Here is a 27,177-nt window from a genome sequence, read left to right on the forward strand (position 1 = left end):
GTCTCGGACTCCCAGCCTTGGGTGATCCGCCTGCCTCAGCCTCCCAAATTGCTGGGATTACAAGTGTGAGCCACTGTGCCCAGCCAGCTATCTCTTTTTCTCTCCTTTCTTCCTGAGATCCAGAGTGTTCCTGATCTTTTTGCTTGTGGAGAGGAGTGGGAAATCCCATGGAGCTTACCAAACTTCTCTTTGGGCGCTTGCCACCCTAGGGGCTCTGATGATTGGTCATCTATTCTGTGTCTCCAGGACCTAGTAGTTTGTTTGTCTCATAATACAAACTCAGGAATGTTTGTTGAATAATGAAGTACATAGGGCATAGTTTCTGCCCTGTAAAGTGCTTAGCAGCCTTGTGTTTATATTAGCCATTTAAAAATCTTGTTTGTGACTTGAGTTTGAAACATTTTTGTTGACTCTTGAACTCTTTCTTCTGAGGAAAACTACTGATTTTTGAACATTTAAGTTGTACCTGATTATCATTTCAAACTCTCTGATCAGTTTAGGAAAAACTAATTCAAGAAGAGGTAGGAGGCTGGGCATGGTGGCTCATGCCTGTAATCCCAGCACTTTGGGAGGCTGAGGCGGGCGGATCACGAGGTCAAGAGATTGAGACCATCCTGGCCAACATGCTGAAACCCCGTCTCTATTAAAAATATAAAAATTAGCTGGGTGTGGTTGCGGGTGCCTGTAGTCCTAGCTACTCAGGAGGCTGAGGCAGGAGAATCGCTTGAACCCGGGAGGCAGAGGTTGCAGTGAGCTGAGATCTCATTTATAAGAGGTACAATTCTTGTCAATAAAATCCTGAAACACCAAGTAGAGACTTATTAAATGAATGATGCATGAAACCAAATATGATTTATTCTAGCAGAGTAATGTTAACTTAAATTTAAGAAATCTATCAGTTCATTATATTTACAGAATAAAAGAGTCCGGGCACAGTGGCTCACGCCTATAATCCCAGCACTTTGAGAAGCTGAGGTGGGTAGATCACTTGAGGTCAGGAATTTGAGACCAGCCTGGCCAACATGATGAAACCCGTCTCTACTAAAAATACAAAAAATTAGCCAGGCGTGGTGGCATGCACCTGTAGTCCCAGCTACTGGGGAGGCTGAGGTGGGAGAATCACTTGAACCCGGGAGGCAGAGGTTGCAGTGAGCCAAGATCACACCACTGCACTCCAGCGTGGGCAACAGCATGAGACTTCATCTCAAAAAAACAAGTAAAATAAGGTAAAATAAAAGAGAAAAGTTTTATAATCTTCTTGACAAAGGCTGAAAATTCTAAAAATTTATTATTACCTGTTTTTTAGATGGGGTCTCCCTCTGTCCCCAGAGTGTGGAGTGCAGTGGCACAATTATAGTTCACTGCAGCTTTGAACTCTTGGGCTCAAGTGATCTTCCTGCCTCAGCCTTCCGAGTAGCTGGGACAACAGGCGCACAACACTACTCATAGCAAATTTTTTTTTTAACTTTTTTTTTTAGAGATAGGGTCTTGCTGTCTTGTTCAGCTGGTCTCAGACTCCTGGCTTCAAAGTGATACTCTCATCTTGGCCTCCCAAAGTGCTGGGATTATAGACATGAGCCACTATGCCCAGCCAATATTCTTATTTTCCTCTTTTATAACACAAAAGGTATCATAAGATATGCACTATTCTGTAGCTTGTTTTTTAAAAACTTAATGTGTCATGGAAGTCTTTCCATATCAGTTCATAGAGTGTGTCTTCATTCTTTCTTATGGCTGCATAATATGCCATTTTGTGGGTGTGCATAGCAGCACATAAACATAATATTCATGAAGCTATCGGTTGATATCTTTAAAAAAGTTTTTTAAACTTTTAATTTGCCGGGCGCGGTGGCTCATGCCTGTAATCGCAGCACTTTGGGAGGCCGAGGCGGGCGGATCACGAGGTCAGGAGATCGAGACCATCCTGGCTAACACGGTGAAACCCCGTCTCTACTAAAAATACAAAAAATTAGCCGGGCGACGTGGCGGGTGCCTGTAGTCCCAGCTACTCGGGAGGCTGAGGCGGGAGAATGGCGTGAACCCCAGGGGGCGGAGCCTGCAGTGAGCCGAGATCGCGCCACTGCACTCCAGCCTGGGCGACAGGGAGACTCCATCTCAAAAACAAAAAAAACAAAAAAAACTTTTAATTTAAAAGTATTTATTTTTTGGCTGGGTGCAGTGGCTCACACCTGTAATCCTAGCATTTTCAGAGGCCAAGGCCAGCGATCGCTTGAGCCCAGGAATTTGAGAGCAGCCTGAACAACATGGCGAAACCCCGTTTCTACAAAAAATACCAAAAAAGTATCTTAGCTGAGCATGGTGGCGTGAGCCTGTAGTCCCAGCTACTCAGGAGGCTGAGGTGGATCACCTGAGCCTGGTAGGTCGAGGCTGCAGTGAGTGGAGATTGCACCACTGTACTCCATCCTGGGTGACACAGTAAGACCCTGTCTCAAAAACAAAACAAAAAACCAAACCCAAAACCCCAAAAAGTACTTATTTTTTACTTATACAAGTAATATTTAACTAATTTTTTTAAAAAATACACACTAAAGCAAAAATCTCTTGGTTATTCCTAATCCCTGTCCCCTCCTAAGCGCTAATTTTTGTTATTAGTTTGATTATCTCCCCCTTTCTGGCCAGTATTCCCGTTGGTTGGAAATGTAACTCCCAGCTGCAATTTTAGTTTGGAAACTAGAGTCGTATCAGTGGCTCTTAGTTACACATGGAAGCTAGAAATTCTCTCTTCCTTTTCTGCCTGTACAAACTCCATTCACATCTCTTTTGTTAACTCTGTCTCATCATCTTCAGCCTGCTTTATGGTTGTCCAAATATTTAGGTTGAACCAGATAAAATTGCTATTTTGGTAGGTAAAAAGCAGTTGATTATCAGCAATTAAATGTGGTTCAACCTAATAGTTTTAAAGCCTAATCCATTTATGTGTCTAGTTCTTCTCAAGGGCAGGGGCCAGAACACATGTTTATACAATCCCTTCCAAGACCTAGAATTGGCTGGTCAGATCAAAAGCACTTAATAAATTCCTGTTGACTGATGAAGCTAAGCTGTCGCCAAGGCAGGCAGAGTTGTGATCCACTAAGTCTTACCAGGTTGATCTCTAAGATGGTTTTTGCAGCCTCCCTCTTCTCTGAAATGTAATTGGGTCCCCACCACCGTAAGTGACTTGCATCTTTGTCACACTTTAGGGAAGTGGGGAGGACCACTTAATCTTTGGAAAATTTTGCGCCTTGGCTACTATTGAGCCTCTTGGAGGGGTTTGTTTAGGTCTGCAGAGAGTGGGATACATGTGGCCAGTAAAGTTTTTTTGAATGAGGGAGAAGCTTTACATTAGCTGAGGACATAAAGACCCTTCAGAGTGAGTGGAGTTGCTGGCCTAGGAGTTCACACTTGATTCTATGAATCCTGACTTCCGACCAGTGCATATCCAAAAGAATTTAAGGTTTTCCCTGAGGTTGCCAACTTTTAATTTTGCCAAATAAGGACATTTAAAATAAGTATCTAATTATGTACTTTTAATAGTTAATATGTGCTCATGGTACAGCATTCAAAATGTCCAGAAGGATATACAGCGAATAAAATGAGTCTCATGCTTCGTCTCCAGTTGCTTAAAACTATCCAGTTCCCCTTCCGGGAGGCAAACCAGGTTACTTGATCCTCCTTCCCGAGGTAGCCCACGTATTTAAAAACAGGTATGACTGTATTGGCTCTCTCCCTTCCCCCACATAAATGGTAGTGCATTCAAATACTGTTTGACATCTTTGAGTTTACCTCCCACATTTCTTAGAAATCTTTTAAAATCAATACATTAAAAAAATAAAGTAAAATCAATACATAGAGCTACCTTATTCTTTTTGAAGGCTGTGTAATATTAGGAAGGGTATTAAAAACAGTTGTTATCGTTTTAACTTAGAAGGTATATTTAAATACTAAAAGTTAGAAAGAATGCGATTTCAAGTGGGGCGTGGTGGTTCATGCCTGTAATCTCAGCACTTTGGGAGGCTGACACAGGAGGATACTTGAGCCCAGGTGTTCAAGACCAGCCTGGGCAACATAGTGAGACTCCACCTCTACAAAAAAAAAAAACCCAATAAATTAGCTGGGCATGGTGGTATGAGCCTGTAGTCCCAGCTACTCTGGTGGCTGAGGTGGGAGGATCACTTGAGGTCAAGAGTTCAAAGCTGTAGTGTGCCATGGTGGTGCCACTGCACTCCAGCCTGGACAACAGAGTGGGACCCTGTCTCAAAAAAAAAAAAAAAAAAAGTGATTTCCGTGTAAAGAAAATTTCCTGCCTTAGTCCAAGGACCCTGTGTTGTGAGAAAACTGTTGCTAGAGATAGTAAACCATTAAAGAAAGTGGTTTGAAGCCAGGCGCGGTGGCTCACGCCTGTAATACCAGCGCTTTGGGAGGCCGAGGGGGCGGATCACGAGGTCAGGAGACCGAGACCATGCTGGCTAACATGGTGAAACCCCGTCTCTACTAAAAATACAAAAAAATTAGCCGGGCGTGGTGGCGGGCGCCTGTGGTCCCAGCTACTTGGGAGGCTGAGGCAGGAGAATGGCATGAACCCAGGAGGCGGAGCTTGCGGTAAGCTGAGATTGTGCCACTGCACTCCATCCTGAGCGACAGAACGAGATTCCATCTCAAAAAAAAAAAAAAAAAAGAAAGTGGTTTGAATAGGAATGTGTTAGGACAGATTGTGTTATTTCATAGAGGTTTACTAGCCTCAGGTAGGCTGAATGAATTAGAGGGTAAGAGATACATAATTGCCATATTGATGTCCTTCTCCCCATTTTACAGAGAGGAGTGGATTTAGGGAATCCTCTCTTGTCTCCTACAATGATATTATTTCATTTGTCAGATCAGACAATTAGCCAGTCTGCTGTCAAGACGTCTTGTATTTATAGCAGCTGTCATTTGGATTGGAGTAGGAAGACTAGTTTCAGGGCTGTTTATGTCTTTTGTTAATATTTTTGAGCAAGTAAGGTATGCATAGTAGCAATTAGGAATGATGGAAAACATACCCTTCCAATCCTCTGTGAGGAATACACACATGAAGTGATGGGGGCCTGAACTTGAGGAGTGAAATTGGAATAGGTTGCTGGAGTCTGAGAATGTTGGAATTTAAAAACTGACAGAATACATGACCTTTGGGAAGAATAAGAGGAGTGGAATTCATTTGCTAAACATTTATTGAGTACCTAGTATGTGCAAAGTACTGCAATAAGTTAACGCCAAGCAAACTGCCTTAGAGGGTGCTAGTGTAGGGTTGAAAAGTACACAGTATACAGACACAAGAAGGCAGGCCTGTTCATTTAGGTAGGTAGCATGTGTTTATTAGGACAGCACTGTACGAGGTGCTGGATATAAGAAAGGAAGGAAATGGTACAAACCAGGTTGCAGGGAGAGAATACAGATAGAATGTAAACTTTTTCAGTCTAGAATAGCTATTTGATTAATACAAGTGTTTTCAGAGAAGAACTGCATACAATATTTTTCTTTATTTTTAACCGTTTATTTTTTGGAATGAGCAATACCTTTATATAGTTGAAATAAAAAGGTATTATAAAGTATACTGCAAAAAGTCTCCCTCCTATTTTTGCCCCTTCCCGCCTCTTATCCAGATATCTCTCTTGTGTTAGGAATAAATGCTGGCAACAGAAACCAGCCTGAGTATTTTAACCACAAAAGGATTTAACGTAGGGAATTGGGTACTTTTAAAGTTGTTGGAAGGGCTGGAAGAGTGGGACTCAAGGAGGCTGCCCTTAGGGTATCATCTTGAAAGGCCCACAGTTGTAGCTGTGATCTGGTCAGGAAGTCACTACTGGCACTGCCATCTGCACCACTGCTGCTTGACATGCATGAAGCTGATGATTAGACATTAGGCTCTGGCTTATTGCAGACCAGCAGCAGCAGCAGCAGCAACATCTGGGAGCTTGTGAGAGCTCTTAGGCCCCAGCTTGGCATACTGAATCAGAATCTTCATTTCAACAGGATACCCTGATGATTTACATGTATGTGGAAGCTTGATAGGCCTTGTATTGGACCTGGCCACTAACCCAAGGGTCTTTATGACCTCGGCCACCAATTGTAAGGAAGTCAGGGAAATGTAGTTGTTGATTTTCCTAACTCTCAGTCTAGAAAGAATGTTGAATGGAGGTTGAAAGAAACCATCTACTGAATTGACCACACTTTTCCACAAGTAACCTTTGTTGTTTCTTTGGCATCCTTCCAGATACTTTATGCATATATAAGCGTATGTGAATACATATCCTTTTTTCTCCTCTTTAAAAAATAAGTCAGATGTGGTAGCTCATGCCTGTAATTCCAGCATTTGGGGAGGCTGAGGTGGGCAGATAGCTTGAGCCCAGGAGTTTGAGACCAGCCTGGGCAACGTAACAGAACTCCATCTCTACAAAAAATACAAAAATTAGCCCTGTATGGTGGTGTGTGCCTGTAGTCTAAACTACTTGGGAGGCTGAGGCTGGAGGGACACTTGAGCTGGGGAGAGGGAGGTTGCACTGAGCCCAGATCACGCCACTGCACTTCGGCCTGGGTGACAGAGTGAGACCCTGTCTCAATCAATCAATCAATCAATCAAAATAAAACAAAACAATAGCTTAGCATATACAGTGTTCTGAATCATATAACTCTATATCTTAGAAGAGCTTTCCATATCTTGACAGATAAAATCATCTTGTTCTTTTTAGTAACCGCGTAGTATAAGTCCGGGCACGGTGGCTCATGCCTGTAATGCTACCACTTTGGGAGGCTGAGGCGGGTGGATCATGAGGTCAAGAGATCGAGACCATCCTGGCCAACATGGTGAAACCCCGTTTCTACTAAAAATACAAAAATTAGCTGGGCGTGGTGGCACGTAGCTGTAGTCCCAGCTACTCAGGAAGCTGAGGCAGGAGAATCACTTGAACCAGGGAGGTGGAGGTTGCAGAGAGCTGAGATCACGCCACTGCCCTCCAGCATAGCGACAGAGCGAGACCCTGTCTCAAAGAAACAAACAAACAAACAACAACAAAAAAAACTGCATAGTATTCCATTATATTGCTTATAAATGCTTAAAATTGAGACTGTCTGATACAGTCTGGGTTGCATGGTCATTCTGATTTATTGGCACATGTAAAATCTAATCTAGTTGTTAAATGTTTTCTTCCTACCTCTTGGGTGCTCAAGTCTTTTGTGTATGTCATCTTGTTTAATCCACACTACAACCCAGTGTGCTGCTTCTACTTTACATGAGGGAACTCAGGCTCTGAAAGTTTAATTTAATAGTTCATAAACTAGCCGGGCACAGTGGTTCACCCTTGTAATCTCAGCACTTTGGGAGGTTGAGGCAGGCAGATCACCTAAGGTCGGGAGTTCGAGACCAGCCTGGCCAACATGGCGAAACCCCATCTCTACTAAAAATACAAAAATTAGCTGGGCGTGGTGGCGGGCGCTGTAATCCCCACTACTCGGGAGGCTGAGGCAGGGAGAATTGCTTGAACCCAGGAGGTTGCAGTGAGCCAAGATCACACCACTGCACTCCAGCCTGGGTGACAGAGCAAGACTCTGTCTCAAAAATAAAATAAAATAAAATAGTTCATAAACTAAGGAATATGCAGGTTAGGATTTGGACCTCAAGTCTGTTACCCTCCATAATTTGTGATTTGACCCAATTACACAGAGTCTCTAAACGGTAGGCCTGGTAACCTTCTCCTTTGGGAAGAGGTTTGGAAATGTACCATTATGGATATTTGGATATTTGGGGTGGGTATTAAAGGAATGCCAATTTTTTTTTTCTGACTCAGGTATCCAGCTCACATAGAAGACATTGACTACGAGGAAGGAAAAGTACTCATCCATTTCAAGCGTTGGAACCATCGTTACGATGAGTGGTTCTGCTGGGACAGTCCTTATTTACGCCCTTTAGAGAAAATACAGCTGAGGAAAGAGGGCTTGCATGAAGAGGATGGATCTTCTGTGAGTAACAAATCTGGGAAGTTCTGTAGTATGCAAGGTCAGCCATTGGGCTGTTTGTGTTTCAATATTTGATGTTAGTAGCAGCTGGAGACCAGTTCTTATTTAGGCCTATAGTTGTAACCCTGAGATCTCTATGACACCTGGGGCTCTTGAAGAATCCCAATTTTGTTTGTTTGTTTGTTGTTTGAGACAGAGTCTCGCTCTGTTGCCCAGGCTGGAGTGCAGTGGTGCAATCTCTGCTCACTGCAGTCTCCACCTCTCGGGTTCAAGTGAGTCTCATGCCTCAGCCTACCTAGTAGCTGGGATTACTGGTGCCCACTATGGCTAATTTTTGTATTTTTAGTAGAGATGGGGTTTTGCCATATTGGCCAGGCTGGTCTCAAACTCTGGACCAATTTTACAGCATTGTATCCCTAACTGCTAGAACACTGCCTGGCACATAGTAGATCTTCTGATCTTTTGTTAAGCTGTCTGGTCTTTTGTTAAGTGATCATTCTGGCCGGGCGTGGTGGCTCACACCTGTAATTCCAGCACTTTGGGAAGCGGAGGCAGGCAAATCACAAGATCAGGAGTTTGAGACCAGCCTGGCCAACATGGCGAAACCCCACCTCTACTAAAAATACAAAAAATTAGCTGGATATAGTGGCGGGCACCTGTAATACCAGCTACTCGGGAGGCTGAGGCAGGAGAATCGCTTGAACCCAGGAGGCGGAGGTTGCAGTGAGCCAAGATGATCATGCCACTGCACTCCAGCCCGGGTGACAGAGTGATAGTCCATCTCAAAAAAAAAAGTGATCATTCCATGTAGAACGTTGTACTAGTCTCATATGCAAGGTCTTTTTCTTTTGAGACAGGGTCTTGCTCTGTTGCCCAGACTGGAATGCAGTGGTGCGATTATGGCTCACTGCAGCCTCAATCTCCCAGGCTAAAGCGATCTTTCCATTTCAACTTCCCAAGTAGCTGGGACCACAGGCCCACCACACCCGGCTAATTTTTAAATGTTTTTATAGAGACAGTGTCTCGTATTGTTGCCCAGGCTGGTCTTGAACTCCGGGCTCAAGCGATCCTCCCGCCTTGGTCTCCCACAGTGCTAGGATTATAGGTGTAAGCTTGTCCTGCAGAGTCTTTTATAAGCCCTCAAAGAACTTGGAATTGATTGGACTGTATTCCATTTTTCTAAATTTTATCTCTATGCCTGAAGCTTTTACTGACTTCAAAATGCAGTATGAAGTATTAGTTTTAAGGTTTTTTTGTTTTGTTTTGTTTTGTTTTAAGCAATGAAAGCACAGATTTACTGAAATGAAAGTATACTCCACAGAGTGGGAGCGGGCTCAGGCAAGTAGCTCAAGAGCCATTTTTTTGGTTTGTTTTTGAGACGGGGTGTTGCTCTGTCGCTCAGGCTGGAGTGCAGTGGCTCGATCTCAGCTCACTGCAACCTCCATCTCCTGGGTTCAAGCAATTCCCCTGCCTTATCCTCCCGAGTAGCTGGGACTACAGGTGCGTGCCACCACACCTGGCTAATTTTTTGTATTTTTAGTACAGACGGGGTTTCACTGTGTTAGCCATGATGGTCTCGATCTCCTGACCTCATGATCCGCCTCCCTCGGCCTCCCAAAGTCCTGGCATTACAGGTGTGAGCCACTGTGCCCGGCCGGTTTTTTTTTTTTTTTTTTTTGATAATGTTGTCCAGCTTTATTTTTGCTTTCTTGCCAAAGAAGATTTGTCAAGCTCCTCACTCTGTCATTATATAATTCCCACCCTGAGAATCTCCCATTTTTCTTCACCATCACCACACACACACACACACACACACACACACACACACACACACACACACACGCGCACTGGCTGAAGCAATAAAATATAAAATTCATCCTAAGAAGAAGATAGCAAGTCCAAAGAGGGTTATCAACTTTAGGAAAGAAACAAATAAATCATAAAATAATGATATTTTAAGATTACAGATTAAGCCCTAATTTAGAATATTTTTAGAAATTTTATCATATTAAAACAAGGGTGAAGGCACTATAGACTCATGTTTTTTAACTAACTTTATTTAAATTAGCTACACCCATTTTAAGTGTATGATTTCATAAGTTTCGTGTAATAAGCTTAAGTTTAATAAGCATTTAAATTTGTGATATAAAAATCACCCATTTTAACTGTATAGTTTAATAAGTTTTGCAAATTTATATTGTCAGATAGCCACTGCCATATGATACACAATATTTTCATTATGACAAAAAGAAGCTCTCCCTCAAATTGCTGTTCATTCAGTCTTCACCAGTCAGTCCTGGACCAGTTCTGGACCCTGGCAACCACTGATCTGTCTATTTTCTGTTTATAGTCCTATTTTTGTTTGGTTTTTCATTTGAAATAAAATCATACTATATGTAACATTTTGGGTCTGACTTACTTCAATTAGCATATCTTTTGAAGCTTCATTTACGGTGTTTCTTTTTCTGTTCCTGTAATAGTTTATTTTATTTTTTTAATTTTATTTATTAATTTTTTTATTATACTTTAAGTTCTAGGGTACATGTGCACAACGTGCAGGTTTGTTACATATGTATATGTGTGCCATGTTGGTGTGCTGCACCCATTAACTCGTCTTTTTTGTTTTTTTTAAAGAGACGTTTTCTTGCTCTGTCGCCCAGTCTGAAGTGCAGTGGTGCAGTCTTGGCTCAATGTAGCCTTGACCTCTTGGGCTCAAGCAATCCTCCTTCCTCAGCCTCCCGAGTACCTAGGACTATAGGCATGTACCACTGTGCCTGACTAATTAAAAATTTTTTTTTGCAGAGACAAGGTCTTATTATGTTGCCCAGGCTGGTCTTGAACTCCTGGCCTTAAGGGATCTTTCTGCCAAAGAAGGAAGATCCTTCGTACCTCCCAAAGTCCTGAGATTATAGGCATGTGCCCTTGTGCCTGGCTAGTTTTAAGGTTTTTAAACAGGCATTGAGACATCTATAATGGTCCTGCTGCTTTTGGATCTGACTCAGCCCTGCCTTCTATTTTCTTTTTTTTTTTTTTTTTTTAGACAGTCTTACTGTATTGCCGAGGCTGGAGTGCAGTGGCATGATCTTGTCTCACTGCAACCTGTCTTCCGGGTTCAAGTGATTCTCGAGTCTTAGCCTTCTGAGTAGCTTGGACTACAGATGCATCCAACCACACCTGGCTAATGTTTGTATTTTTAGTAGAGATGTTAGTTCATCGTGTTGGCCAGACTCCTGGCCTCAGGTGATCCACCTGCCCCAGCCTCCCAAAGTGCTGGGATTACAGGCACGAGCCACTGTGTCCGGCTTATTTTCTGTTTTAACCCTATTAGGGAACTTGAACTCTTGCTGGCCTTTTTTTTCTTTTTCCCAATTAAGGATTATTCAGTATTGTTCCATTTGACTTTTCAGTGTTCATTCTACAATTTTTTTTTTTTTTTTTTTTTTTTTTTTAAGACAGAGTCTCACTGTATCACCCAGCCTGGAGTGCAATGGCGCAATCTCGGCTCACTGCAACCTCCACCTTCCGGGTTCAAGTGATTCTCCTGCCTCAGCCTCCTGAGAAGCTGGGATTACAGGTGGCCGCCACCACACCGGCTAATTTTTGTGTTTTTAGTAGAGATGGGGTTTTACCATGTTGGCCAGGCTGATCTCAGGTGATCTGCCCACCTTGACCTCCCAGAGTGCTGGGATTACGGGTGTGAGCCACTGCACCTGGCCCATTGTACAAAATTTATCAGTGCAAACTATGTGCTGGGAAAAGAGTATAAAATATTAAAGGTGAATGGTTGCTTTCCCTGGCAAAAGACCCTTTAGAAGTGTAGGTGGCATTAAATGCTGCTTCCCTGAGTATGAAGTAGCCTCATATCTTCTAACTCCTATACTGGATGTGTATCCTAGTAGTCCTGGCCTCTTAGACTCATTTTCAGAATGTATGCTGGTTAGGGTAGAATTATCATCAGTGCTGTTCTGTGCCTGCCCAGACCTCTTGGGCTTATTGAGGTCTTGTGTCCCAGCCCTTTTGTTTTGACTCCCGTCTTAGTCTTTTTTGTGTTGCTATAACAGAATACCTGAGACTGGGTAATTTATAAAGAAAAGAGGTTTGTTTAGCTCACAATTCTGCAGGCTGGGAAGTTCAAGTGCATGGTACTGGCTTCTGGCATCAGCTGTCATGCTGTGTCATACATGGTGGAAGGTCAAAGAGGGAGACAAGTGTGAAGAGAGGGACCAAACAGGAGGAGGAGCCTTGCTTTATAACAACTTGCTTTCTTGGGAATGAATCCATTCCCAGGAGAGTGAGAAGTCACTCCTGTGAGACAGCATTAATCTATTCATGAGGGATCTGCTACCATGACCCAAACACCTCTCATAGGCCCCATTTTCAACACTGCTGCACTGAAAACGTTAACTTTTGGTGAGGACAAATGACACCGAAATTATAGCAACTCCTAGTGTTGAACAACAGAAATATCTTCCTCCATCTCAACAGCTACTTTCCCTTCACACTTTCTTATCAATCCCAGCCTCTTTTATGAGATCTGGTATGTCCTGTATGTCCTGTGAAATTAGGTTGGTAACAGGATCTTTTTTTTTTTTTATGTTTTTTAGGAATTTCAAATAAATGAGCAGGTCCTTGCTTGCTGGTCTGATTGTCGTTTTTACCCGGCCAAAGTCACTGCTGTTAACAAGGATGGTAAGGCATTTGAGTTGTAGTTGTTTTTACTCATGACTTAGGTGGTGGGGGGGGGGATGTTTGTAATATCAGAGCTTGATAGTATATTTTCAGTATTTATTTACTGCCTAAGTATCTGCTTTATTCAAGTTAATCACTATGTCAGGAGTTGGGAAGAAATTATAAGTGTAAAGAAAACTGGACAAAAAAGGTAGTTTGACTTTTTACCCCCTAAATTTCAGTCATTGTTTTCTAAAACAGTCACAGTTCATCTGTCACTCTGCCTGGAAGTATGCAGGTACTTGCTGTCTAGGAGTTCCTAATATAATTGATGAGATAGCCCTGAATATTTGTGAACAGCTTAGAAATTAAATGAACACTAAGAAATTTTAAAAAATGTCCTTTCTGGATGCAAGGTGACTGAGGGTGGTCTGTAACATTGGAGTTGCTAATGGAAACTGGGATGCCGGAATTTAGAGCACTGAGTTGGGTTTCATTTGCCAGAGTTGAACATGTGAAGAGACAGGATAGGGAACTTGACTAATAGAGGCTCAATTTTGCTAGTAAAAGGGCAGACAAACAGTTATGAGGATAATATGTATGGTCAGGATCCTGGCACCTGGAGAATAGAGTCTGGGTCCCAGTGATACCATTGTAAGCACATTCCACTAGGGTGTGTGTGGTCTCCATGATCTCTGAAGTGAGTGTTTAGGGAAGTCAGGCCTCTTGATGCCACTGTAGGGTTGACTATTAGGCCAGACTGACTTTTCATTTGATGAAGTTATTCAGATATTTATTAATACTCTGCTAACTGCTGGGCCTCAGGCTGACCAAGTTTTGTCTGAGAATGATTTTTTTTTTCTTGTTCTTTTTTGAGACAGAGTCTTGCTCTGTTGCCCAGGCTGGAGTGCAGTGGTGCCAGCTCAGCTCACTGCAACCTCCATCTCCTGAGTTCAAGCGATTCTCCTGCCTCAGCCTCCTGAGTAGCTGGGATTACCAACGTGCACCACGGTCAGCTAAATTTTGTATTTTTAGTAGAGACGGGGTTTCGCTATGTTGGCCAGGTTGGTCTCATGTGATCCGCCCACCTCGGCCTCCCAAAGTTTTGGGATTATAGGCGTGAGCCACCATGCCCAGCCACAACTTTTTAGAAAAGTATTTTTCAGGCCAAACACGATGGTTCGTGCCTGTAATCCCAGCAGTTTGGGAGGCTCTGGTGGGAGGATCACTTGAGGCCAGGAATTTGAGACCAGCCTAGGCAACATAGCGAGACCTCATCTCGCTATGAAAAAACATTTAGATGAGTGTGGTGACATGTTCCTGTAGTCCTAGCTACTCGCATGGCTGAGGTGGGAAGATCCCTTGAGCCCAGGAGTTTGAGGCTGCAGCAAGCTATGATAGTGTCATTGTACTCCAGCCTGGGCAGCAGAATGAGACTCTGTCAAAAAAAAAAAAAAAAAAAAAAAGTCTTTTCAGTTGTGCTTCCTCCATAAGCTAAAATTATAGGAGGGAGAGTCTCGAGGCTGTGGTAGTTCCTGAAATGGTCATTTGCAATACTAATATATTGTTTCTGAAGCTCCATATTTTGTCCAGTGAAATTTAGTTAATTGAAGGACATGAAAATGAATGGAAATTTCTGCTAAAACCTGTTGTCCTGAGGTTCTTGGGTCCAAAGTCCTGTATTATGCTGACACACTGACTGGTTTTGGGGACTAACTGGAAGAGGGAGGAGAGGATATGGGAGAGGGGCAATCCTGAAACAGAAAGTTAGTGGGGCAGGCTGGGTAGTACTATTGGCCACCCAGATTGTGAAGGAAAGCTAGCCTTTGTAGGAGCTCAGATCTATGTCTGATTCGGAGATGAAGATAATTAATGCCTCTAAGAGGGGTGGGAAGGTGTCTTGGTGGAGGCAATGAAGGCTTAGTAATCTACTGTTTAGATCTAATACCTGCAGAGCCCAGAGCCTGGCATCATGAAGTAAAACAAAAGAAGACCTGCTTCAAGGTAGAATGAAGTAGGTGCTGAAATAGAGCTACCAGGAGGAGGCAGGGCAGGATGGTGCAGGTTAATCATGGTAGGCACCTGTCTCTATAAGGTTTTGTGTTTGTGTGTGGGATGGGTCAGAAACTCTTTGAAATAATGATTTCAAAAATGATTAGGTTTGGATTAGAGCTGATGGTCAGTTTCTGCTTCATCACGATTCACTGTGGGATTACTTGTGGGATTGGGAGCGACAATGCTAGTCTCTCTTTTCACTTTCCTTGGTATTTTCTGCCGTGCCTCAGGTTCATCCGTAGCAGTGGCCACCAGCTTAATGGCCCCGGGAGGAGCAGCTCTGCTGGCAAGGCGGCCCCTTTATTTCCTGTAAATGTCACTTATGTCTTGTTGGTGCTGCGAGGAGGAGGCAGGGGATATAGTGAAGTCACGCCTTGTAGATTTATCTTTAGAAGGCTTGGTCTGATTTTCTTACCACTCTTGATCTCCTTGGATGTTTTGCTAAGGCTGAGTGTTGAGCAGGCTGGTGGGTGGGGACTCTAGCCAGAGTGTGGAAGTGGCAGCTGCTGGCACTGAGGAGTCTGGCATGATTGAATCAGAACTAAATAACAACTTTAGTTTCTTAAGGGAGTCTGTTAGCACTTGGAAAATAGGGCATAGAATGCCATATTATTTAGTTTTTTCACCTGGAATGGTTCTTCAGCAGTGGAGATTAAGCATTATTTAGTATGAAGGCAGCGGCAGTTCGTAGCCTTGTTAGACCCTCAGTCTGTGTTGTTATTAAAGACAGTAAAAGATGGGTTTCTACTTTCAGGGAATCTTTGTTTGGAAGCCATCTCTGGTGAGCTGATCTCACCTCTTTGCTGGGGCTGCTTAGCTTCCCCCTCCCTTTTTTTTTTTTTTTGTGACAGAATCTTGCTCTGTTGTCCAGGCTAGAGTGCAGTGGCACAATCTCTGCTCACTGCAACCTCCGCCTCTTGGGTTCAAGCGATTCTCCTGCCTCAGCTTCCTGAGCAGCTGGGACTACAGGCACACGCCACACCACACCTGGCTAATTTATATATATATAAATTTTTAAGATTTCAGATGTACTTTATTTCTTCATTAATGCCATATCTTAATGAGTACACAGTGCTTTAACTTGGCATCAATTGTGAGCTGTTTTTTAAACAATTCATTATTACACCAGCTGGTATGATTACTGTTCTTTCCATTTTGGGGGGTGACTCTGCCAACAGGGGATGGGTTCCATTCTATTCCAATTTGTGTTGTTATATATGTCCATATAGCAATACAGAAAGTGGCTCCACTAGCTAATACAGTATTACCATATTTGTTATGAAAATCAGGTGTACGTTTCTGGTGGCTCTGCCTTGCCATTGTTTGCTGAATGCTTCGAACTTGGAGATGACTTAGTTTGTTTTTGACCAAGGGAAACATTGTGAAGGTGAAGATAGAACTGCGGCAATGAAGCTGCTGCTTTAATTTTTGCATTTGTAGTAGAGACAAAGTTTCACTGTATTGGCCAGGCTGGTCTGGAACTCCTGACCTGAAATGATCCACCCACTTCAGCCTCCCGTATCGCCCCTTTTTTTCACACAAGGATTAGCAGAGTCAGTTGTCTGTCAGGGCTTTTTGCCCCCAGTAGTGTACAACTCTGCTCTGTAAGTGATTTTCTTTAAGGAAACTACTGTGTAGGTTAGCATTTATGACAAAATGGGGAATTGTTCCTTTCTGTTGATCTGTGGTTCTTTAACTTGAATGAGCAGGTAAATCAGCTCCTTCTTCCTAAAAAATATGCATATTTTTGGGTCATGTTCCCTACCTATCCTGCCAGTTCAGTCTCTGGGGCAGTGACTGAAGTCTGCATTTATAACAGGAGATGCTATGGAAATGATCTTGTTTCTAGAGTCTCTGGCTGAAGCAGCTCTTATTTTTTGTTTTCTTCATGCTGTAACTGATTCTACATTTGAAATGTGGGGAGGCTGATACTATGTGAACAGCTTTGTAGAAAGAGAGAAGGAAGATTTAGGCCCACACGTGCAGGTGCTAGCTTGGCTGTTTTCTTCTACTGGGGGAAGAGGGATTGTGCTTCCCCCCCCAACCCCCCCCCCCTTTTTTTTTTTTTGCCTAGATAGCCTTTAAAGATGTCAATGTCTGGCCAGGCGCAGTGGCTTATGCCTGTAATCCCAGCACTTTGAGGGGCCGGGGCGGCGGATTACCTGAGGTCAGGAGTTCGAGACCAGCCTGGCCAGCATGGTGAAACCTAGTCTCTACTAAAAATACAAAAATTAACCTGGCGTGGTAGCACGTGCCTGTAGTCCCAGCTACTTGGGAGGCTGAGGCAGAAGAATCGCTTAAACTCAGGAGGCAGAAGTTGCAGTGAGCCGAGATCGCGCCATACTGCATTCTAGCCTGGGCGACAGAGCGAGACTCCGTCTCTGAAAAAAAAAAAAAAAAGATGTCAATGTGCTGTGCTTCCCTTTTAGGGTGACTTGGTGGTATTGATCCCTTGGTCTGTGACAGGCCCTGTGCTAGGTTATTTCCATATCTTATCGTATTTAGTCTTTACACAAACATGGAAAGGTTATTGCCATTAACCCCATTCTTATTTTGCAGATGAGGAACTAAGCTCACAGGGGGAAACTGCTTGAGGTTATAAAGCGCTTGGATGGTAGAGCTGAGATCTGCATGGAGGTCTGTGGTTCTACAGAGTCCCTAAACTGTCGTTCCCACAGTACCAGGCTGCCTCTTTGGAGCAGGGTTTTCCTAAGAGGGCAGGTGTTGTCAATTAGGTCCAGGTGTTCACTGATAGAATGCGAGAGTGGATGTAGTGGTCTGCACTTTCTGGAGCCGGTGTTGTCTTGAGAACCATGGTTGGGAGACAGGGTCTGGTCCCAGTTCCTGCTCAGTGATTATGGGCGGTTCACTGCCTTTGCTCTGGACTCTTTTGAGCAGTTAGAAGTCAAAGAGGGAGTGGGAATAGATAAGTGTTGTATTGGCCACAGAACCTAAACCCAAAATGTAAAATTGCTAAGAAGAAAATACTTAGAGGGAGGGGAAGGCGTGCCCACAAACATATGCACATCCCCACCCCTCAGTCTGTGGAAGCCTAAGGACTTCAAGAAAACTTTTTTTTTTTTTTTGAGATGGAGTCTCCTTCTGTTGCCCATGCTGGAGTGCAGTGGCTCGATCTCAGCTCACTGCAACCTCCACCTCCTGGGTTCAAGTGATTCTCCTGCGTCAGCCTCCCAAGTAGCTGGGATTACAGGTGTGTGCCATCATGCCTGGCTAATTTTTGTATTTTTAGTAGAGACAGGGTTTCACCGTGTTGGTTAGGCTGGTCTTGAACTCCTGACCTCATGATCCACCCACCTCGGCCTCCCAAAGTGTTGGAATTACAGGCGTGAGCCACCGTGCCCAACCTGACTAATCTTTTTCTCCTTTTCTTGTTTTTTTTTTTTAAAAAAGGGCCAGTCCAGGCACGGTGACTGACTCCTGTAATCCCAGCACTTTGGGAGGTCGAGGCAGGTGGATCACCTGAGGTCAGGAGTTCAAGACCAGCCTGTCCAACATGGTGAAACCCGTCTCTACTAAAAATACAAAAAGTAGCCGGGCGTGGTGGCGTGCACCTGTAATCCCAGCTACTCGGGAGGCTGAGGCAGGAGAATCACTTGAACCCAGGAAGCGGAGGTTGCAGTGAGCCAAGGTCGAGCCACTGCACTCCAGCCTGGGCAACAGAGCAAGACTCGTCTCAAAAAGAAAAAAAAAGAAAAGACTAGTTGAAAGCAGTTGTGAGAAGAAAGGAAAGAGTAGAACAAGAAGTTCGATCTGTAACTAACTGTGAACAATCAGTTGAGATAACTCACTACTTTCAGACCAGCCTGAGAAAACATGTTTGAAAACCCTCCGTTTTCCATCTGTGGCATTCTGGAATAATCTGACTTCCGAAAAGTGAATGAGATAGAAAAGAAGCCCTGGACGCTGGGCAGGATGGCTCACATCTGTAATTCCAGTGCTTTTGGAAGTCGAGGAGGCAGGATTGTTTGAGGCTGGAAGTTTGAGACCAGCCTGGGTAACATAGACCCCCATGCCCCGCTATCTCTACAAAAAATTAAAAAATAAAAAATTGGCTGGACATGTTGGTGCATGCCTGTAGTCCCAGCCACTTATGAGGCAGAGACAGTAGGATTGCTTGAGCCCAGGAGTTTGAGGCTGCAGTGAGCTAGGTTCGTACCACTACACTCCAGGATGGGTGACGAAGACCCTGTTTCTTTTTTTTTTTTTGAGATGGAGTCTTGCTCTGTTGCCCAGGCTGGAGTGCAGTGGCACGATTTCAGCTCACTACAACCTCTGCCTCCCAGGTTCGAGTGATTCTCCTGCCTCAGCCTCCCGAGTAGCTGGGATTACAGGCACCCACCATCATGCCCAACTAATTCTTGTATTTTTGTAGAGATGGGGTTTCACCACGTTGGCCAGACTGGCCTTGAACTCCTGACCTCAAGTGATCCGCCTGCCTTGACCTCCCAAAGTGCTGGGATTACAGGCGTGAGCCACCATGCCCGCCGATGAAGACCCTGTTTCTAAGAAAAAAAGAGGCCCTGGAATATTGGCTGTGGTAGATTTCATGAGCAGCAGAAATCTGTCCAATCCAAAATCACCCATGTATTATCCCTATGTCTTTGGTTCTAGAGAACATGAGCTTGTTATGCATCTCTAGTTTTGTTCTTAGAACCCTTTTAGTATTACTGACTGCTATAAGATTGTCTGCGATGCTGAGTCCTTAACCCTCAGGGGCAAGACCAGGAATCTTTGTTTCACCTTAAAGTCTAACGACAAAAACTCCTTAAGGGAGTCTGAGGCAGGTAGCCCTTCTGTCACGTTAAGAGGAGATAGAACAGGATACACTTATTTTGAGTTCCTTCATTTACATGTTGTTTGTTAGGTAGTGTTTGTGGCCACAGGAGAACTCTATTATTAGCCACCTACAGGAGGATTCCATGTGAAGACAATCTTTTAGTAATATACATGAAACCATCAGAGTAAAATTTGGGCCTCTCTGTTGTCCATTATTCTCTCTGATTTATTGAAGCCCAAGTTAGGCTGTGTTTAGCATGATTAAAGGGGAAAGTTTCAAGATGATCCTTTGTAGTCCTTTGGAAGTTAAAAGGATCAAAGACGGAGAGATATCTAAGGACGGTCATCCCTTAGCACCTTTGGCCACAGTTTGTGTCATTTCAGCACTCTGAAATGGGTCTGTGGTTTGGAATTAGGCTGAGGAGCTTGAGCAATAGGCAGTGTGGGGTGGTGGGAAAAAATTGGTTGGAGTTCAGTAGACGGGCTTGAATTCCAAAGATAGCTGTCTCAGACTTAATCATGGAACTCAGGTTCCTTTTATGTAAGTCCTCCTTCTGGAATCTGCCATCAGGAGTAAGCTTCAAAATTAACTCCAAGTAGCTGAAAATGTTGGACTGTTAGGTAACATTACTCAATATTGACTTTTGGATGTTGGAAATGCCTGTAAAAATGGCAGTTTTCCTTTTGATGTAACTGATGCTGAACTAACTTTGTTGATAAAATAGTTGAAAATAGAGTCTTGGGTGGCTTGTTGGCACACATAATATTTAAGATTTCAAGATAACTGGAGTCTTAAAACTCCCATCCCCCCATCTGTGTCCCCAGACTTGCCAGAGTTGCACCATGGTTGCTTGAGAAGGTTCTGTTTAGAATTCCATAGCATTGTTTATCATAACTGCTTTGCTTGCCAACACCCTCACAATATAGGCAGGGAAAAACAGGAACCCAGACCTTTGTTGTAAGTACTCATAAGTCATTGCTGAGCTGCCTGTGTAGATAATTGTTTATGCTCTTATCCTTTTATGTTCTTATCCTTCTATCATAGCCTGTTCATCTAATTGCTGTTGTCATCTAATTGCTGATGTTTTAACCCAACCAGGCATAACTGTGTATCCTTATATCTTGTTTGCTAGCCAGTTCCTTTTTTTTAATTTTTAATTTTTTTTTAAATTTTTAATTTTTGTGGGTACATAAGTGGGTGTATGTATTTATGAGTTACATGAGATATCGATACAGGTATGCAATGTGTAATAATCACATCAGGGTAAATGGGGGTATATATCATGCCAAGCATTTATCCTTTGTTACAAACAATTTAATTATGTAGTTATTTTATTTTATTTTATTTTTTTTAGGCAAAGTTTCACTCTGTCTCCCAGTCTGGAGTGCAGTGGTGTGATCTTGGCTCACTGCAACCTCCACTTCCTGGGTTCAGGCGATTCTCTTGCCTCAGCCTCCTGAGTAGCTGGGATTACAGGTGCCCACCACCACACCTGGCTAATGTTTTTTGCATTTTTTCAGTAGAGACAGGGTTTCACCATGTTGGCCAGACAAGTCTTGAACTCCTGACCTCAAATGATTCACCCGCCTTGGCCTCCCAAAGTGCTGGGATTACAGGCGTGAGCCACCACGCCTGGCCAAGTTATTTTAAAATGTACAATTATTTTTGACTATAGTCACCCTGTTGTGCTAGCAAATACTAGGTCTTATTCATTCTTTCTAACTTTTTTGTACCCCTTAACCATCTACACCTTCCCCCACCCCTGCCTATTACCCTTCCTAGCCTCTGGTAACCCTCCCTTTACTCTCTATCTCCATAAGTTCAATTGTTTTAATTTTTAGCTCCTACCAATAAGTGAGAACATCAAAGTTTGTCTTTCTATGTCTTGCTAGCTAGTTTCGTCATGTATTGGTGACACCTGTGACAAATAATCACCTTTATTTTGTAATTACCAGGAATAAAGGTCAGTAGGTAATTACTAATTGTCTATGACAGTGGTTCTTGGACTTTGGTATACATCAGAATCACCTGGAGGAGTTGTTAAAAATGCACATTCCTGTGTCCTGTTCCCAGTTGCTGATTCAGTGTATCTGAGGTAGGACTGGTAACTTGGATTTCTAATGAGTTCCCAGGAGTTGCTCATGCTGCTGCTGTGGGACCACACTTTGAGAAGCACTGGTTTACTCTGAGGCAGGTACTGTATGTGGAAGAAAGTGGTATAAGATGTGGTCTCTGGCCTTGAAGAGCCTGCTTTTGAGTTGCGATCTGTACTTATATGAAAGTAGACCTAAGTTTGAAGCTCTGTAGGCTGGTGCCAGATGAGCCTAAGAAGTTCAGATCGGGGGTAATCATTAGTAGCTTTTACAGAACTGTTGTGGGTGTTTGAGCCGGGCACTTAAAGATCAGTGAGTGGCACATTCCCAGAAGGAAAACACTTTAATACAGATGTGGAGTTAGAAGTGTCGCTGGCAGTTTCAGTGGGTAGCTTGTCACTTTGAGTTGGTGGGTGTTGGATGGTGGTAATGAGAAATAAGATTCGGAAAATTATTGGGGTCAGATTGTGTTGGAGGTTGAATACTTTTGGACTTCATTTGGTACCCGTGATTAGCCATTGACTAGGCCCTGTTGAGGACTGGCGGTGGAGGGGTGTGGGAAGAGAATGTATCAGGAGAAAACCAGGTCTTAACTTTGTTGTTTCATTCTTTGGCTCCCAGACCTCAGGGTTTTTTGCAGGGAGTGGGGGAATTGGTTCTAAAAAGAGAAAAACCTGTTTACTAGTGGAAACCATTACGTGATTACCAATGGTTTACTGAATCTTGACAAGATTAATTGTGATTATTTTAAATCCCTGGGGCAAAAATGGGTGGGGCATGAATTGGCTCTAAGATGCGAAATTTGAAAGTGTTTGGGTACAACTAATGAGAACTTCTGTAGTTGGACACCTTATTTGGGAAGATAAGATTATCTGGGTTTCCAGCTTAAGGTTTTTAGCAGGGACGGATATTTATTGAATAATTTTTTTCTAATGGGAAAAAACTAACAGTGTAGCAGAAAAAAACTAACAGTGTAGCAGCAAACATTTTGTGTTTTGACCAAGTCTCTATTTTAAAACATTGTATCATGAAGATAATTCAAATGGATTTTGAGATGTGGAAATAGAACACATCTCTTGAAACACAATACCTTTAGCAGAATGATGTTCCTTTTTTTTTTTTTGGAGACGGAGTCTTGCTCTGTTGCCCAGCCTGGAGCGCAATGGCAGGATCTCGGCTCACTGCAACCTCCGCCTCCCCGGTTCAAGTGATTCTCCTGCCTCAGCCTCCTGAGTAGCTGGGATTACAGGCTCCTGCCACCAAGCGTGGCTAATTTTTTGTATTTTTTAGTAGAGATGGGTTTCACTATGTTGGCCAGGCTGGTCTCGAACTCCTGACCTCGTGATCCGCCTGCCTCGGCCTCCCAAAGTGCTGGGATTACAGGCGTGAGCCATGATGTTCCTTTTAAAACTTGAGAGCTATTACTGCCCCCGATCCCGGAACGTAAAGATTAAATTATAAAAGTGAAAAATTCACCAAGGAATAAATAAGTCTGCATTTTACTCACATTCTTAATTGTTTTACTGCTCTTTGTTCTTCACTTAAATTCAGTGAAATTTTTTTTATTTTAATGAAGCATCTAAAAAAAAGTTTATTTTTTTGATAGATTTCAATTTACGTAGGTAGAAAACTGTGTAATCTTAACTAAGAAATGAAGACAAGCATACTGTTATCTTGGACATAAGTAAGACTGAATATGATTCTTAAACAGTTTTAAACTCCTATAAGCTTATTATGTGGTTGGAGATCCCTTGTGTTTATACTTTGAAAAGTTACCACTTTCATGAAATTGTGAGTTAAAATAATGATATCTTCTTGAATTTTAGGTACTTACACTGTGAAATTTTATGATGGAGTAGTTCAGACTGTCAAACATATTCATGTCAAAGCTTTTTCCAACGATCAGGTGAGAAATGTGGTTTTGTGCTTTGTGTTATGAATAATGCTAACATTGTAGTTTTGTTTCCTCAAATAAAGACATTACATTTGTTTATGATGGCAAGTGTTTATTTCCTCCATCTGACACAGTTTCACCAGAAAATAATACACAAGTTTTCAGAAGTTGTAAATATTTGTTTCTTTGCTGTTTCGTATTTATTTATTTGTTTATTTAGAGACAGTGTCCTGCTCTGTCGCCCAGGCTGGAGTACAATGGTGTGATCACGGGTCACTGCAACCTCTGCCTCCTGGGTTCAAGCAATTCTCCTGTCTCAGCCTCCTGAGTTGCTGGGATTATAGGTGCACACCACCACGCCTGGCTAATTTTTTTGTATTTTTAGTAGAGACGGGGTTTCACCGTATTGGTCAGGCTGGTCTCGAACTCCTGACTTCAGGTGATCCACCTACCTTGGCCTCCCAAGGTGCTGGGATTACAAGTATGAGCCACTGTGTCTGGCCACTGTTTCCTTTTAACAGAGATTTTTTTTCAAAAGTGCCAAATGCTTGGATACCATTGCCTATATTCTGTTCTCCTCATCTTTTTTCAACAATGGTTATTCTTTTCTTCTCTCTGTGCCCCACAAGAGCTGTTAGCCGTCACAGGGAACTTGTTGAATTGCTTGAGGAGACCTCCAGTATGTTTTCTTTCCATCTAGCTCTGTCTTTTAGCTTAGGACTATTACTTGGTGGTTTACAGAGCTATCATTTGGCACAGATTTGGCAGCCACTTGTGCTAGATGTGCCTGGTTTGTGAATTTGGTATGCTGTTGTTCCAGTCACCATGCATGTACTTGCCTGAGCATGGGGCCTCAGTTTTGATACTGGAAATATGGTTTGCATAGATACAGGCTATCTAGAAGTGTTGCCTACTTTCTTCATGATTTTTCCCCTTTTGTCTTTTTCGTGTTTATGTTTTAATAGTTGAGGGGAAAATAGAGATCAAAATTTGGATATTGGTGTTTTTAAAAATCCTGATTATTACTAATTTCAGCTGTTGAGACAGCTAATTTAGCAATTTAGTAAAAGATTTTATCACTGAGGCATCATAACTGGTTACTCATCTGCTTGGATGGTAGTTGATGTGACACTATTTGGTGATGCTATAACCTGTTGTGTCTTTGGTTTTTGTTTGTTTGTTTGTTTGTTTGTTTGTTTTTGGAGACAGAATCTTGTTCTGTCGCCTGGGCTGGCGTGTAGTGGCGCAATCTTGGCCCACTGCAACTTCCCCGCCTCCCCAATTCAAGTGATTCTCCTGCCTCACCCTCCCAAGTAGCAGAGACTAGGCGCATGCCACCACGCCCGGCTCATTTTTTGTGTTTTGGTAGAGACAGGGTTTCACCACGTTGTCCAGGCTGGTCTCAAACTCCTGAGCTCAGGCAATCCGCCCACCTCGGCCTCCCAAAGTGCTAGGATTACAGGTGTGAGCCACTGCGCCTGGCCCTCTGTTGTGTCTTTGTGATGATGATATGATTCTACTTATCAGAGATTTTTAATGAATTCTTCTGTATGTATATTTGTAAGTTGTGTTTTTTTTGAGACCGAGTCTCTCTCTGTCACCCAGACTGAAGTGCAGTGGCCCAATCTCTGCTCAGTGCAAACAAACTCCGCCTCCCAAGTTAAAGTGATTCTTGTCTCAGCCTCCCGATTTGCTGGGATTACAGGCATGTACCACCACGCCTGGCTAATTTTTGTATTTTTAGTAGATGCGGTTTCACCATGTTGGCCAGGCTGGTCCTGAACTCCTGACCTCAAGTGATCCGCCCACTTTGGACTCCCAAAGTGCTGGGATTACAGGCATAGGCCACCATGCCTGGCCTATTCATAAGTTTCTAAGAAATTTTTTTTTTTTTTTTTTGAGATGGAGTCTCACTCTGTAGCCTAGGCTGGAGTACAGTGATGCAATCTAGGCTCACTGTAAACTCCACCTCCTGGGTTCAAGCAATTCTCCTTCCTCAGCCTCCCAAGTAGCTGGGACTTACAGGCATGTACCACCATGCCCAGCTAATTTTTGTATTTTTAATAGAGATGGGAGTTTCACCATGTTGGCCAGGCTGGTCTTGAACTCCTGACCTCGGGTGATCTGCCTACCTTGGCCTCCCAAAGTGCTGAGATTACAGGGCATGAGCCACCATGCCCAGCCGATTCAAAGGATTTTGATACATACCTTTAGTGGTAACCTCAAGAATGTTTTTGCCTTTTGCTGGTTTTCATCTTCAGAAAATTAACAAATTATTACATAAAGCTTTGGCCCTGATGATGCTTTTTCTTTGATCACTTGTCTCTCAGGCATGTAAGGAGCCATACAGTACTCTAAAACATTATTTTGGCCTTAAATTTGGCAATTTTTGTGTTAGGTTTGTGGAACGAGTTAATATAGAGGACAGAATTATAAACTTGTCCAGAATTGGCAGGTTATATCCAGAACCTTCCCAAGTGGAAGTCCAGGGCTCTAGATAACAATTGTTCATCTGTTTACTCTGCATTACTCAGTAAATTGATGGATAGCACTCACAGTGCTTTGGCTTGGAGGTGGGTGCCTTACCCGGTGAGGATCTCTGGGTGCCATGCTTCATTTCTCATTTCCCAGTGGCCTCTGAGTGTCTGACCTTAGCCCGGTAGGCCCTTATTAAGCACAGGCCCATGGCTCCTGGACTTGGCTTCTTTTCCAAGAGGGTACAGTGGTTTGGCTAGAGTTATCTGTCATGGGCAATTTCAAAGGTTTTTCATATACTATTGGAATAGATTGAGTTTTTTTTTTTTTTCTGTAGGACTGCACTGCCTTATAAATGTTTTGATAGTCTCTATATTAGTGACACTTACGTTTTTGAAGTTATAATACATGTTTACTGTAGAAAAATATGTAAGTACAAAGCACAAAGAAAATAAAAACTATAATTCCATCAAACAGATATCATTGTTCTTAACGTTTTGGTGTATAATTTGGCTTAACAATTTGATGTATACATCTTTCTGTGTTTTTTATTAAACATATGTGTGTGTATCTATTTATTTTCAAAATTGGAGTTGTGGTACATTAATATAGTACTGCTCTTTTAACTAACATTTCCCCAAGTTCCTTAATATTCTGAGAATATAATTTTTAACAGCTATGTAGTATTCTGTAATATGTATGTAACTACTTTGTGTAACCAATTCCCAAATGGTCATTAAGGATATTTGTAAATCCAGGTACACAAGCCTGATTATTATTTTAGCTAATTTTATTTCTAGGAATTTATTCTAGTTCAAAGGTATAACCTTTTTAGTTTTGACTCAAATTGCCATCTCCTCCCTGAACTCCCAACAAGAAGGGCAATTTCAGTTTATATTTCTGCTGGCTGTTACCGAGAATGCCTGTTCTCAAACCTGGCTGCTTTCAGAATAATTTGGGGGACTTGAAAAAATATTTCCTTGTTGATTATTTTTCCTTGTAGAACAAATTAAACTTTTATTTGTTGAGTATTTAGGTACTCCTTCCTGCTTCCAGTGAAAACCTATGTGCCTAGTGTGTGCTAGGTGCTGGGGATCCCATATGAACATAGTATGGTGGTCTCTGCTCTTTTGAGGTCCTAGAAGAGAGATATGTACACAAATGAACTTAATTATAGTTTTGGAATCTCTAGAGCTTTCAGACCTGGC

General features: G+C 42.7%; 2 protein-coding genes across 5 annotated transcripts in view; one reads left to right on the top strand and one right to left on the bottom strand.

The window, feature by feature from the left end:
• The window catches only part of PHF20 (PHD finger protein 20), a 181,963-nt gene that overhangs the window by 66,869 nt on the left and 87,917 nt on the right, over nt 1-27,177 (top strand). For all 4 annotated transcript variants that reach the window (XM_054467733.2, XM_054467736.2, XM_054467735.2 and 1 more), the window contains exons 3-5: nt 7,818-7,989; nt 12,591-12,675; nt 23,427-23,506. In XM_054467733.2, the coding sequence (XP_054323708.1) occupies nt 7,818-7,989; nt 12,591-12,675; nt 23,427-23,506 (337 nt within the window). The remainder of the gene's footprint in view (nt 1-7,817; nt 7,990-12,590; nt 12,676-23,426; nt 23,507-27,177) is intronic.
• LOC129022126 (cytochrome c oxidase subunit 7B, mitochondrial-like) lies at nt 15,754-16,112 on the bottom strand. The gene has a single exon (XM_054468256.2). The coding sequence runs from the start codon at nt 16,087-16,089 to the stop codon at nt 15,754-15,756; it is 336 nt and encodes a 111-aa protein (XP_054324231.1). The 5' UTR covers nt 16,090-16,112.

Source organism: Pongo pygmaeus, chromosome 21 (genome assembly GCF_028885625.2).
Source record: "Pongo pygmaeus isolate AG05252 chromosome 21, NHGRI_mPonPyg2-v2.0_pri, whole genome shotgun sequence".
Lineage (NCBI taxonomy): Eukaryota > Metazoa > Chordata > Mammalia > Primates > Hominidae > Pongo > Pongo pygmaeus.

What these genes read in the sequence shown, in the direction of transcription:
- LOC129022126 (XM_054468256.2), bottom strand. Translation starts at nt 16,089, where the DNA reads ATGTTTCCCTTGGTCAAAAACAAACTAAGTCATCTCCAAGTTCGAAGC.